Consider the following 13,918-nt stretch of genomic DNA (forward strand, 5'->3'; position numbering starts at 1 on the left):
AACAGATGTCAGACTGTTTACACAGAGCAAGCCCAGTAAACATTGCTGTTAATGTGCAAAGATGAATTTTGTGTGCTTGCTGGGGCTTCTAATGCCATCACACATGTGCACACATTCCCTAAAATCCCTCCCAGTGTGCACATCCTTGGCATGCTAGGCAGTCCTGCTGTATTGGGTATCACCAAGCCTGGGTAAGTGGCATTTGGGTCAGAACAAGTAGGAAGGGCCAGGCCACTGCCACAACAAAACTTTTGGAAATACAAAGCGTGTCAAGAAAGAGTATAGCCTTAATTTAGGCTATGCTATACATGGTTAGCATGCCATAAATTTGCTCAAAAGTTGATTTGACCTGTAGTTTGTTCTACAATCAAACAAGAAGGACAGCTTGAGCTTGGTTCCATGACCTTCAGAGGCCTAGCTGAACCTGTGATTTATGAGAAAATCAACTGATAATATCTTTTTTCCTTAAATTGACACAGATAAAGACTCAAAAGCAGCCCTTCAAAAGAGGCTTTTAAGTCTTGAAAGTTTAATCTCTTATGATATAGAAATATTACATTCTTCTCAGGGAACTGGCTCATTTATGCAAAGTTTGTAGTTCATGGTATAGCTGCAATACATTATTTTTAAAATGATCGAGTCTTCTCAAAACTTGACATTACTTCTCATTCAGAAAAAACCCCCAAAAAACACAGAAAATAAAAATAACAAGAACAAAAACCCCTTCTCCCCACAACTCCCAAGTCAAAAACCTGTTAACTATCTGCTTTAATTTACTTTAAAATTAGTCTTAAACACGTGGTAAGAATTAAGAAAGTACTTTATTTGTTTCCCAAATCAAATATATGAGTGCATTTACAAACTACTGCCTTAGGGAATGTGAGCACAGAGTCTCCTGTACAGGAGAGTAAAGATAACCCCATTTCAGTAAAAGGAATGACCACAGGTCTTTAAATGCCTATACACTTTTAGCTAGGTGTGCACTTCAACCTCCTGAGGCTGAGAGAGTGGCCATTTGATCAGAAGGCTTTTTTTTTCCACATATGGGCTATAAGGGGTGTTACAGGTAGTATTTCAAAGTAGTAATCTCTTTCTTCTGGTGTTAATGCACCTGTCAAAAAATTAATTAAGCTTTTTTTCCACAGCAGAGGGAAAAAGTTTTGTCAATTCAAAATATGTGTAAGAGAAAGGGAATAAATTAAAAGTACTGGAGTGTTACAGTCAATATACAGCCTTGTATGTTTCTGTCTTACCTGGTAGAAAAGCAGAAGTATCCCCTAACTCTGGCTTTCTGGGTACAACATAACTGGGGTTGCAACTCTGGGGTGACTACTGTGAGTCACACCTCACCCAGACGTGATTCTCTCACCTGCCCTGGCCTGCATCTCCCCAGCCTTTGGGAAGGACCAGCATGTTCTCTGCACTCAAGAAGTCTCATAGGATGAACTGTCACTGAGAGTGGAAGACCAGTTGTATGTTTGATAGTTCCTGTCATTTAAACTAATTTTTGTCTTGGATGAACATTTAACAGAAAAGCTGATCTAGCACCTGGGACCAGATCCTTTGAAAGGGCAGTTCATTTCCCTTCTCCTTCCCTGTTGCCATGGTTGCCATCCCAGCAGGACTTGGCCTCAGACACAAAATCACTCATGTAAGAGAAGGCTATGAAAACTCCTGAGGTTTGAAACTCACTCACAAACCCAGTCCAAACCAGTCTCAGTACATTGACCTTTTAGTCATGTTGGAGAGCCCCTTTGTCACTAGCTCAGAGAGAAATCATCAGGAAATTGTGCAGGGGGTTTGCAGAGACCTGGAGGCTTCTCCAGAGCTTCTCCATCAGTGAGGACCCCAAAGCTGGGGCTTTAAGGGCTATCACAAATCTCACTGTTTTCTACACCAGATGCAAGGAGAAATCCTTAATCTGAATTCTCTGCATCAGTGCAGAGTGCCATTTAAGCAAAAATCTCAGACTCCACTAACAAGAAAAAAAGCAAATAAAAAGCCTTTTAACCACACAGACCATTCCTCCTCTGGGGAGAGATGGAGTGAAGCAGCAAACCATACATACAGTTCTTAGCTACACTGCTTAACATGGTAAGGGAAAGCAATCAAACCCTAAATAGAGCTGAGATTTCATTGAAACATAGGGTTTTGAACGTACTTTTACCTACAGAAGCAAACGTGTTAATTATTGGACAAATCAGCTTTGACTTTTTATCACTGATCTATATTATCCCCCTTTAAATTTTTTTTTAATAGGATGAGCAGTTAAGTAAAAATAAATATCAAAATCTGCTTATGATACAGTGCAAATGGCTTCTGTCTTCCCCACTGCACGCCCCAAATGGTGATAGCAGAATGCTATGTGATACCCAAGGTGAGGCAGGGAAAAGTAAAACTTCGACTAGTCCCAGTAACTTCTGCCTCTCAATGCTCAGCTGAATTCTCTATGGAGGAAACCTGCCTTGATGATTATAACTTACCTCTTCTCGATGTTCTTCTCCAGGGCGCTGAACATACCACCTAATAGAGGCTTGCTGGGACTTAGGAGTACATTCCAGAAAAGTTGAATTAAATTCAATGCCAAAAATCACCTTTTCATCAGCAGTTTCATGACTAATGCCTGGAAAGCAAACATGGTACAGGAGATTAACCCTGACCTGCTTTTTAAAGCAATGGGAAAACAGCCTGATTCAGAACAGATGCTATAAGAGTGAGTGAATTATAAAAACGCAAAAGGAAACTTAACTTTTAGCTTAAACTATAACTATGAGGATTTAGAGGTGGCTGCTAACCTTCCTTTAGTGCAACTGGTTTTTAAGGAGGTCAATAAAATCTGTATCATGAGCTTGCTCCATTTTAAAGTTCGGGCTTTCACCTATGAGGAATTTAAAATCTGACCTGTATTTTTCCTTTAAGTAATGCAACTACTAAACCTGTGCTAAACCTGCTAAAGTTAGATTGCATGGTCTGCTTTGTTCACCCAAAGGAGTCACAGGGCTAAAGTAAACTGAAGTTTGCCTCCCTTCAGTGTAATTTGAAATGCTCTGCAGTATGTTTCAGAACAAAAACTGAAGGAGCCATGAGGAAATCTGAAATCCTTTATTGGTCTTTTGTAAATTTGAGCAAGTAATTTCTAATCTCTGCACCTTCATCTTTCTTTCTAGTCCGTATTATCTGTGTCTTATCTACCTTAGCAAGAGATTAACGCTGCTTCTTATGCCCTGTGAATAACAGAAAGGAAGATGAAAGCAGTGGTGTCTCCTGAATCAAAAGTTAGCTCCAAGTCCAAGTTAAAACAATTTTGGATTATGCTTTTGATATAACAAGTACCTGTATGAGGTCTACAGAAACTGAAGCTCTCTGCATTATTTCCCTGTACCACTAATATTCGGTAGAGCCAAACAACTTCATTCACCCAACACAGTCTCTGGGAGAGAACCTCACACAGCAGAGCACCGAATTTAAATAAATTTGGAGACCATAATATTATTAATTGTCACAAATGGCCTAAATAAGCCAAGAGCCGGGAGTGATAAAGGTCAGCTTCATGGGTTTATGGCACACAGGAGTCACTCCAGGTGGATAAAATTGCTATTGATGGCACTATGTCAGGGCAAAAAATTAATACCAATTTTTGTGCATCAAGACTGTAGATTGGTCTAATAAAGCTCACTCTTCCAGTATCTCTTTATCCTTCCAGGAAAATGTGACAATGTCAGCCTTTCTGCTAGGATTTCCATAACCTTGAGCTTTGCACAGTCTCAGATATCAGTGTTTGGAGAGTCATAGCAAGCAGCAAGCAAGGAAATTCTGGCCCTTGGGATGAACAGGAGTTTTGTCGTTGACTTTGATGGAAATGAGATCTTACCCTGACTTTTTAACTATGTCTGCAAGCACACATGTACAGTCAGAGCCCTCTAGACTGCGCAACAGACTTCAGGCTTTGATCCCCTGGCAAGCAGCTCTGATTTCTGCACTGCCTCCCACCGAGGTCTGCAGCAGGCACCCAGCACCGCAGCGGCACGGAATAACCGGAGATCAGTGGGAAGGGATGGCTTGTCCCAAAGCCAGTGTTCAACGTGGTGATACAATCAATACTGTTTTGTCTGGATTGTTCACTTTAATAAGCAGCTAGAAGAACCCCAGACAAAGCCATGCTTGGGTTTGAATGCTATTCATTTATTTTATGCTGCCACAGAGATTGCTGTGTAACCGCAGGGTTTCATACTGACAGTGCTCACTGAGAGAGAAGGGCTGCAGATGCCAGAGGAGCAGCCAGACCCTTTGGCATCTGAAAAGAGGGTGTGGGAAAGGGAGGGGGAAGCAGGCAGGGAGAAGGGGGTAGGTTCTTGTTAATAACTGGAGTATTTAAGTAGCTGTGGGATGGGGAAGGGGCTGGTTTGGCAGCTGCAGCTCAGCCTTGGGGCCTGTGTCAAGTGGCAGAGGAGACATGGCATGTTCCCCGCCCAACCCTGCAGGCTTCCTCTGTGGGATTTGCTGCCCTGTTTCTGGGATGGAGCATTATGCACATCTCATCAGCTACTTTCAGGGACGTGTATGATGTTTTGGTGTCAGAGATGTATCTCCTTGCCTGGTGTGAGTGCTGGGGAGGGTTGCCCATAAGGGGTTCAAGGGTGACATCCTATGCTGGCTGTCCCTTACCAGCTCCAGCTCTGAAAATTTAACTGTGGGAGGGGTAATGGATATGAAGTGTGGCAAAGGCAACTGTTCTGTTGAGCTTAGCAAGTTTTTGGAGACAGAGACCCTCATAGCAAAATCTGCTGTCTAAGAGACAAAAGAGCAAGAAAGGTGAAAAAATACTCACTGTCTTCCACATCCCAGCACTGTGCAACTGGGTCTCCATACTTGACATCTTGTCTTCTGGCTCGCCTATGGGAAGAGCATGCAAACTTGTAACACTTCAGACATAATTGCTGGAATGCAACAACAAAATACAGAGGAGCTCAGCAGATGTGGACTTGCACTGCTCCCATCCTACTGCTGACAATTACAGCCTTAACTAAAACCAGTCACCCTCAAAGCAGCATGTGGCCTAGAGAGATTTGTATAACTGACATCAAGAGAAGAGCCTGTGATTTGGGAAAACCGCTGGGAGGGGAAAGAGAAAAAGCGAGAGAAAAAAATCTGCCTAAAATAAAGAGTGTGTAATACAGCGACAGAAAGTGTCTGAAGTTACTTTAGGAGCACAGGTCTAATGGTGGGGTGGACTGTGTTACAAATACCTAATAACATCCAATGTTGTAGATTATGAAAAAGATTTGAAGTTCAAGAGGTAATATTCAAAATAAAGCTCAGTATTAGCCCAAGGTAATACTGACTAATAAACCGATTATTAAAATGAAGAGAGAAGAGCATGTATTTTAGTTTGTTAACAAACAGCTGACAATCTAGTTATCTTTCATTTTTGTGGACTGAAAAAAACCATAAAGCAATGTTCTGAGACTTGCCTGTCAATCTCTGCGTGTCTTACATGAACTCACCATGATTTACTGTCATTTCAGTGTAATAGCACTAAAAAGAAAGTAAACTCTTCCTCTGTGTATGACTGCATTTATCTCACAAGAGCTATGGAAATAATGGAAACTTTTTCCATTTTACAGTAGAAGAACTGGACACCCAGGAAAGAAGTGGTTCTTTCCTCACAAGCAGCAGCAGTGGGACCTCCCGTGTGCAGAGCAACACCTTGGAAGGAGAGCAGGCTGCCAAGGCTGATCAGTCCACTGAGCAAAAGCTGTAGACACGCTGGAAGCACAGCCTTCAGCACAGAAGGAAAACATTCAAGTAACTGATCTACTGCAGGATTCCCAGGGCCAGTCACCCATCCTTTGTTTTGGAGACACAGACTTTTGGCCTTCCTTCCAAGCTGCACATCTGTTAAAAAGTATGGACCATCGATCTCCATGTCCCAGCCCACCCCAGACTTCAGCAAGCCTCATGTGTCACTAACTTTGCAGTGAGCCTGAACACTTGCTTTTCTCCTTTCCTTTATGCTTCTCTGAATTTAGTTTGCTTTGGCTATGAGGGAGAACACATAAAGTTTCTTGACACCATGAAATGATAACTTATGAGTCATTAACTTCAATGGCTCAGGACCCAGCCCTGTGACCCCTAATGTACAAAGTGTCATTCCAGAGCCTGAGATCTGCAAACTGCAAACCCACTGCAAGAATTCCTGTCAGGAGGACTTTGTCCAAAGTGGAATGAAGAGGCAGTGCAGGACTCTGGTTCCAGCTAAATCAGCCAAAAACTTCAAGGGACACATCCAGCAGCTTAGGCACTGCACTGCTAGACCCTGCAGTGTGCTCTCCCTCCACCCAGATCCAAGGTGCTGTCCTAGATGGTGGGTACAGAAAATTCCGATTAAGCTTCTTTCACTGTGGAAAGACTGCTGCCAGTGTGGTCAAATCATGGTACTTAAATCTCTGTCTCCCTCTCATGGCTAGACCACAAATACAATTGTTGGGTTAGGTCAGGGAATTAAATATATTTTATTATTGACCACTTTGGGATGCTGTGTTAAACTCTGCTTTCTAACTACTATGAAAAAGTCAGAAGCTTAAGAGAAGCTCTTGCCTCTTGGGCAGGGTTAGCTACAACCTGGACCTCCATCTGAGCATCTTGTGCCTTAAAGCATTCAGCATAAAAAAGAAAAGTGATGGATTTATGATGTTAGCTACAGTAGCCAAGTTACTGTCACACACACTTAAACAAAGCTATGTTGTCTTCACAGCTCTTCAAGCAGAAATGTGAAACATGGCCAGAGTATGATCACATTTTAAGGCAAATGATATGCTAAGTAAAAAGGCAACAAGTTATGAATTGGAACATCTAAAATTCTTGCAAGCAGCAAGATCTTTTACAGCACATCGTGTTTTTTTCTTACCTTTTAGAAGTGGGGGCATATCTGGAACAAGAGTTTCCATCCCAGGCACAGTATGGGTCTCTGGCAAGGCAGCAGTCTGCACAAGCCTTCCCATACGTGTGACATCTGTGCAGAGAGAGCTGAACCAATCCATCCCTGGAACCAATGTACAATTGTTGCTGCAAATCAGGCAAAGCGAATTAATTAGGAGTGTTATCCAAATATCCAGTGTAAAAAGTTCCCTTCTTCAATGCCACGGTTGCAGACTTTTAACCTTATCCCAGATTTTGTAAAACAAGGGAAAAATTGCTCCTTTAGTGTAAAATGTTTCTCAGGGCTCAGTGTGAACTGGCCAGTGCCCATCCATCCCAGCAACACAGCAGAGAAGAAAGGGGACTGCAGTCCTGGAAAGACACCAGCACTCAACACCCTCACACCTTTAGATGTGTGCTGTAGTAAAAGATCAGAAGCAAACCACGGAAAGAATGGCTTAATAACACATTTAAAAATGAGGGGCTGGACAGCCATGATGTTAACTATCTGGGAACTAGGGGTGACCTTGTGTGAATAAACTTCATGTTCTGCTTCTGATCCTGAGGTAGGACAAGGATAATGTTACTCTCCTCTCCCCAACGTGCGAGTGGAGCCAAGGGTGGTCCAAGCTGGAGCTGGCTCATGCAACACTTCCATCTGGCCTGCCACCTTTTTTCATGGGAGATGGGACCCAGCTGTGCTGTGCGTGCCTGAAAGGCAAAATACCTCCTCCCGTGTGAGTGAGCAGTGTGGTGCCAGAGCTGCTGTGGCCACTCCTGCGGGTCAGGCAGGGGTGGCTCTGGTGTCACGCTGCCTCCTGAACACGCACGGAGCCATCACAGAGCTTGGAGCTGCCATAAAACCGTTTTCCATCAGGAGATACAGCACTGGGACTGGCCCCTGCGCTGCCAGGGTTGGACCACCCAGATTCAGGCTGCAATTTTAGGAGGAGGGGGACTGGTTGTGTGCATACGAATTTTAGCACAGTGAGGCCCTGATCTCTCCTGACTACTAATAAAAATAAAAACAAAAATCGTAATAATAATTTATTACTAGATTGTAAAGAGACAAGTATTTCTGGAGGCTGGAAAAAGAATGTGCATTGGCTTCACTTACAAATCCCACTACCATATGACTAAAGGTTTGTTTCCCTGAGTAATTACCAGCCTGGGTACACAAATTACTGTTTGTAAGCAAATAGGAATTAGGCAGGCAAACAATTTCAAACAGATCTCCTTCCTTCCAGTTACATTTTAAGAGCCATCCATGGAAAGCTTGGCCACTAAGCAACAGGCAAATAGGTGTTCAGTGTACTCCATATCCTCCAGTAGTTAAACAAGATCATGATTACCTGTTTCTGAGAAATCTCCATGGTTGAGATAAATGAAGGATGCTGAAAAATAAAATAGCAAGGTGCATTAGTTTACAAATTCCCTGCTCTTAGTGAAAAAGAGAGCAAAACTTAACATACAATAAGTAAATAAAATTACAGGTTCATTTGCGTGGTTTAAACAAATATGAAAAAAAAAAAAAACAAACAGCAGAAAATCAAGAAATTCATGCTTCCAAAAATAACTCCCATAAATTTCCCCAGCTGGAAGGAGAGAATTAGCTTTAATTCTCAGAGTTTGCTATCTACCCCATCCTGGGCAATGAACCTTCACATCAACTTTAGCTCCTATTAAGCACTATTTGAAAGGCTTACTTGCCGTTTAAGGGATACATAGGCAGATCTCTGCACAAGGATGTATTTCATGGCTATGAGAGACACTGAAATTTTTGCCTGGGACTGATGTAAGAACAGCACAAATCTCAGGGTATTATCTATCACCCAACAGAAGATTAACCTAAGCCTATTGTTTAATATTAATGCAGTTTGAGGAAATAAAACATGTTTTTTCAGCCATTACCCCCTTCAATTTTCTGGATTCAAAAACATAGAGGTAGCAGTTATAAATGTTACCAATAAAAATGTGAAGGAATGTCTGCTGAGTAGGAAAAAAATGGCATCTTTTTTGTTTTAAATATGATATGACATATTTTCCCTTGACGTTATGTTTTAAGAATGCAGCCAATTGGTGAACATACTGGAACTGATCATTATTTGGCAGGCCACTGAGTAATCTTGGTATTTTCTGAGTGATATTTATAATTGGTGTCCAAGACAGTGGGAAGAAGACATAGAGATCCTTTAAATCAAAGTTTCATCATACACGGCATATCAAAAGGCATCTAAAGAAATGAACTCTTTGAAATAATTGTTAATGGTCCTGTGCTTACACTCAGAAAAGTCCCAAATTCATTTATTCAGTATGGACAACAACTTGGGCTGTACAACACATTGGAGAGAGGATGTGTGAGAAAGTAATCAAAATGCTGTGGATGCAGACAAAGTTTGATGGAAAAGCAAAGTGAAAACTGAAGAAGAGCTGTGCAGCAGGAGAAGAAAGCAAAATGAGAATGCAAAAGACTAAGAAGAAACTAATAAATGGAAAAGAAAACCAGTAGGGAAGACAAAGGTTTCCATTTTTCTGATGTATAAGTATGCTGATGTCAGCTCCTTTACCAGCACTGAAGTTAATCAGAAATTGTGCCTGTGCAACAAAAAGAATCTTGGGCTTTTTTACAAGCTATATTTATGAAGAAGTCATTGGTGTTAGCAGGGTTCCGGTTACAGAATAACCAAATCAAAATGGTCAAAAATACTGAGTCAGCCTTCACCAATAAATTAAAGCACACTGATAATCAAAACTAATTTCTTTTTTATTTTCCTTATGTTTTCAATTCCCAGTGTTGCTATTTTAAAGGATTTCTTTGCACTCGTGGAATTTTGTGTGTTTGTCTTTTAAAAAATATGATTGTACCTAGAATACTGCCAGTGCCAATTGGACCATAGAAAATTTTACATTAAAAATACAATACTAGTACTTTAATATGTATGAATAATAAAAAATGTGGGCTCGTAATAAGATTTCAAACTAGAACAAAGCAGGCTAAAAGAGACTTTCTACAGGTTTGAAAAATCACGGTCTGTTTGGTTTTGGACATTTTTCAATTGACTTGCCCAAAGAATACCAAGGCATTTAAAAATTTATGTAGTGTCCCTCTGGAAACTTGAACAAGTTCCAGTAAACAAAACACCAGACAGACAAAGCCAGTTTGGGCCACGAAGTCGCCTGAATAATATTTAATTGATGTTGTGGCTATTCATGCTTACCTTGAATATCTGCAGCTCTTCCAGGACCACCTCCTCCTTAGTCCACTTCTCCTTTGTGATACTCACAACCTTCAGGACGGTGCCTACATCTGAAACAAACGTGCCTCGCATAAACCCACAGGTATGTTTCCGTATGTATGGGCCACTCCCTTTCCTGCCCTGTAGATAAAGCTAATCCATGAGGGATGCTGCTTCCCAACCACATCTATTCCCTCTGCATCCACTGCTGCCTGCAGAGCTCTCTCCATACAGTGCATTTATGGTTTTGCTGTATGGCTGAGCCAGCACGGTCACAGGCTGCTCCTGGCAGGGATGGCCCAACTCTCCTGCTACACAAACACAGACAAGCATGTCCATGCTGCCAGCTACAAGTTTCTGCACATTTCCCTGAGCCAGAACTGGGGCCCATCTGACCCCAAAGAGAACCAGCTCAGGGGACTAAATTGGCAGAAAATTATTTCCTCTTTTTTATAGAACTCATTTGTTTCCAGTATAGCTCCTTAATCAGAAGTAAGCTTCATTTTAATGTAAGGAGTTAAGAAATGCACTTTTAAATTTTTTTTTTCATTTAAGGAATTAAAAAAAAAAATCTTTATTTATTCATTGTTTCTTTGGAGTCATCTAAGAGAATTTTTTTAAGTTAAACCTATTCATCAATTTGAACCTGAATTCCTAGTTGGTGAAAAAAATAGCTGCTCATTTCATGTCAGACCACTGCATATTAGTGAACCTTGAATGGCTTTAAAAAGAACTAAGAAATTGCTCAGGGAAAGTGGGTTGGGTGCTGGGATGTGGGAATGATGCAGTGCAGCTTAGTCTTAAGCTCTATGCATAGTATTGAAATAACGAAAAATAATACATTATAAGGGAAAGAATGAGATTTTCATTCTTCTTTTCCCAAAGTACTGAAGTTTATATTACCAATCAAAGCCAAAAAATTACTGTTTGCCTTATGAATTAGAGCTTTTTTTCAGAGTTTGTTTGACATAATTGCCAAAGCCTGCACATGTACAAGTTAGTTGTGTACATTCAAATATAAAATAAGCTACTGATCTTCTGCTGCTCAGCATCTCCTGGGTTATTTGTTATATCCTTATTCAGTCTCTCTATATAACTGAAATTTTATCTTTTAGTTAATTTCTTTCCTTACAATGAGTTTAGAGGATAAAATAGAACAAAACCACGAACTTACAGAAAAGAAAACTCACTTTTAAAGAAGGCATTGCAGAAAAATAACTGTCTGCATATTGTGAGTGCCATCTAGTGACTGCACGGTACTTGCTGGCCTTAACACCTCTGAACCTGGCTACTTACACTTGAAGTGTTTGTCTTAGTGCCAGGAAGGAACAGTTAACCTCGGGTATTCGATTGCTGGTCTCTCAACATAATTTTATTTCTATGAAAAGCTTTAAAATGGAGGACAGCAAACAACTGAAAGCAGCCTCTTCAGCCACTAAAAGCCTATTTTGTACATTTTTACAAGTGAGCTCTTCTTCTGATAAGAGTGAGAAAAAGTAATTTAAAGTTTAGCTGTCTGAGATTAGTAAATTACAGTGAGCACTCCCAAATCCTAGGCATCATACAGTTTGGGAATTAATTCCTTTTACTTTGTTGACTGTATTAATATTGCTCTCACAAAGCAACAAGGATTTTCCATCATCATGCCTAAAGCTCATCCCCAGCCTTCTCAGCTAGCAGGGGAGAAAACAGTACTTTATTGGTATTTTTTAATGAAACCATGTTTTTTTTCCTCTGACTAACTTGGGATCACAGAGGGTCTGTGACATTCTTTTTTTGGAAGACAAGGGTTGTGAAATCAATTTTGCTGAAAGACGTAAAAGTTTTGAGAGAGAGGCTATCTCTAGACTCCTGGGTGGGGTAACACATAGAAAACACTTTAAGGCTGAGACAACCTTGAAGGTGTTACAAAAGATGAAACTCCCTGACAATTCACTCCTTTCCTCAAATTATTTCAGAATATCCACATATATCAAATTGTGCTATATGACAAAATTTGCTTGTAGGCCAGATAAAATGCTGGGAAATCCAACAGCACTGGGTTCAAACTGAAATCTCAGTTTCCCTGCAGCTCAAGGCAGTAGCTCATCCACTACACTTGATAAACCCTGCCACCTCTGTACCTCAGTTTCACCATCTCTGAGATGGGGATAATGGCAATGACCTCCTTACTAAAGCACTCAGATCTACCAGTGAAAAGTGCTTCATAAGACCTATACAGAATGAGAGTGAGAGGAGGGTGAATTACCTAATAAGAACAAAAACACACTGGAGTAATGTGGTAGATTATTACTTCAGAAATGTTATGAATAGGTATATTCATTCATATTCCTTAGCATACCTTGCTGTAGGGTGATTCATCCAGTGATTCTAAACTTAATTACTAGGGGAAAACTAGGCCTCTTCCTTAAGGCATTTATCTATTACAAAAATGCAAATAGATACATAATTATCTATAGAAAAAGGACAAAGTAGTATTTTCCCTGACAGAATAGCTTAACCTCTCTCTATTCAATTCTGGTTGTCACATTTGGAGCTATCATGTTGCTAATTTACATATTTAAAATTATTTGAGTGGAATTGTTTCCTTAGGCTCACTTTGAAACCCTTCTTAACTGTCCAGCATGGCATGAAATAAAGTGCTTAAGCACCATGTCACTACTGATAACAGGAAGTACTTCTTGAAGCTATCGAGGTAATTTTTTTCTTTCAATAGTTTTATTGATGTGCTTTCAGCAGAACGTGAGACTACCATGTAATGTAAAGACAGGTATTGAGTAGTACTTGGAGGGTAAGAAAGTTCAGGCACTCTTGACCACTAAATGCTTTATCACCTAGGCAGAAAGAGGCATTAAAATCCCAACAGCAGTAACATCTTGAATTGACAAAATAATTTAATTTAAGCACTTGCATGGAGACCTGGACCAGAACCAGGAGCACCTATATGCTTCCTGAATTCTGGAGTTTTATTCAGGACCTACTGGACTAAAGGTGCTCTAAAAGGATGGGGTTTGTGCAGAATGCCACTGGAAGTTCTCCCTCATACCTGTTCCTAGGAAAATGACATCATATTGCCCATCCTCTGCCATGACATGATCCACCACAATCTGGGTGAGGCGATAATCCACATTGATCCGTGTGAACACAGGGGCTCCTGTCACTGGGTAAACCGACTTGTACATCAGTGGGTGCCGCCTAATGAAGCTGATGACTTCATCAGGGAAGTCTCTGGTGGATTTTATCAGTGGGTCGTAGGTTTTGCTTGGACACTGAATGAGAGAGAACAAGAAGATGAGAGGAATTTTAGGAAAGAAGTACAAGTAGAAATCAAGTTTTCTGCAATAATATTTGTAAAGATAGTAATAATCATAGTTTTCAGTGATTCTTCTCATCTCAAAGCAGCACTTGGTCACCAATACCTCATGTTTTGAAAGGATTGCTTTAAAACCTGAGAAATTTTCACGATGGGCTCAGTATGGGTGCAGAGAATTCTACCTCCTTGTTCCATGCCACACTGACGGTTAAAACACCACGTTTGGTATTTTACACAACAAGCAGAATTGGTGAAATTGGCTGCAGGCTGCCCGGAGCAGGGCAGGGGCTGCCAGCAGCGAGCCTGGGCTGCCCTCCCCTGGCTGCTGCAGGAGGAGCACTCGTCCTTCAAGTGCAGCATCCCGAGGCTTTTCTGCTTTCAGTGTTTCTGTTCCTCTTCCCAAAGGTGAATTTCTGCCCGAGTTTCTGCCTTTGGCCTGAAATCAGAGGCT

At 41.0% G+C, this 13,918-nt stretch overlaps 1 protein-coding gene across 1 annotated transcript in view; it reads right to left on the reverse strand.

Annotated features, from left to right (window-relative positions):
* Nucleotides 1-13,918, reverse strand: part of SEMA3D (semaphorin 3D) — a 139,028-nt gene that overhangs the window by 10,169 nt on the left and 114,941 nt on the right. Inside the window, exons 12-17 of the mRNA XM_088165887.1 lie at nucleotides 13,201-13,423; nucleotides 10,137-10,225; nucleotides 8,271-8,312; nucleotides 6,908-7,065; nucleotides 4,829-4,893; nucleotides 2,484-2,623 (exon numbers count right to left, since the gene is read on the reverse strand). Of these exons, the coding sequence (XP_088022013.1) occupies nucleotides 2,484-2,623; nucleotides 4,829-4,893; nucleotides 6,908-7,065; nucleotides 8,271-8,312; nucleotides 10,137-10,225; nucleotides 13,201-13,423 (717 nt within the window). The remainder of the gene's footprint in view (nucleotides 1-2,483; nucleotides 2,624-4,828; nucleotides 4,894-6,907; nucleotides 7,066-8,270; nucleotides 8,313-10,136; nucleotides 10,226-13,200; nucleotides 13,424-13,918) is intronic.

Source organism: Sturnus vulgaris, chromosome 5 (genome assembly GCF_052056855.1).
Source record: "Sturnus vulgaris isolate bStuVul1 chromosome 5, bStuVul1.hap1, whole genome shotgun sequence".
NCBI lineage: Eukaryota > Metazoa > Chordata > Aves > Passeriformes > Sturnidae > Sturnus > Sturnus vulgaris.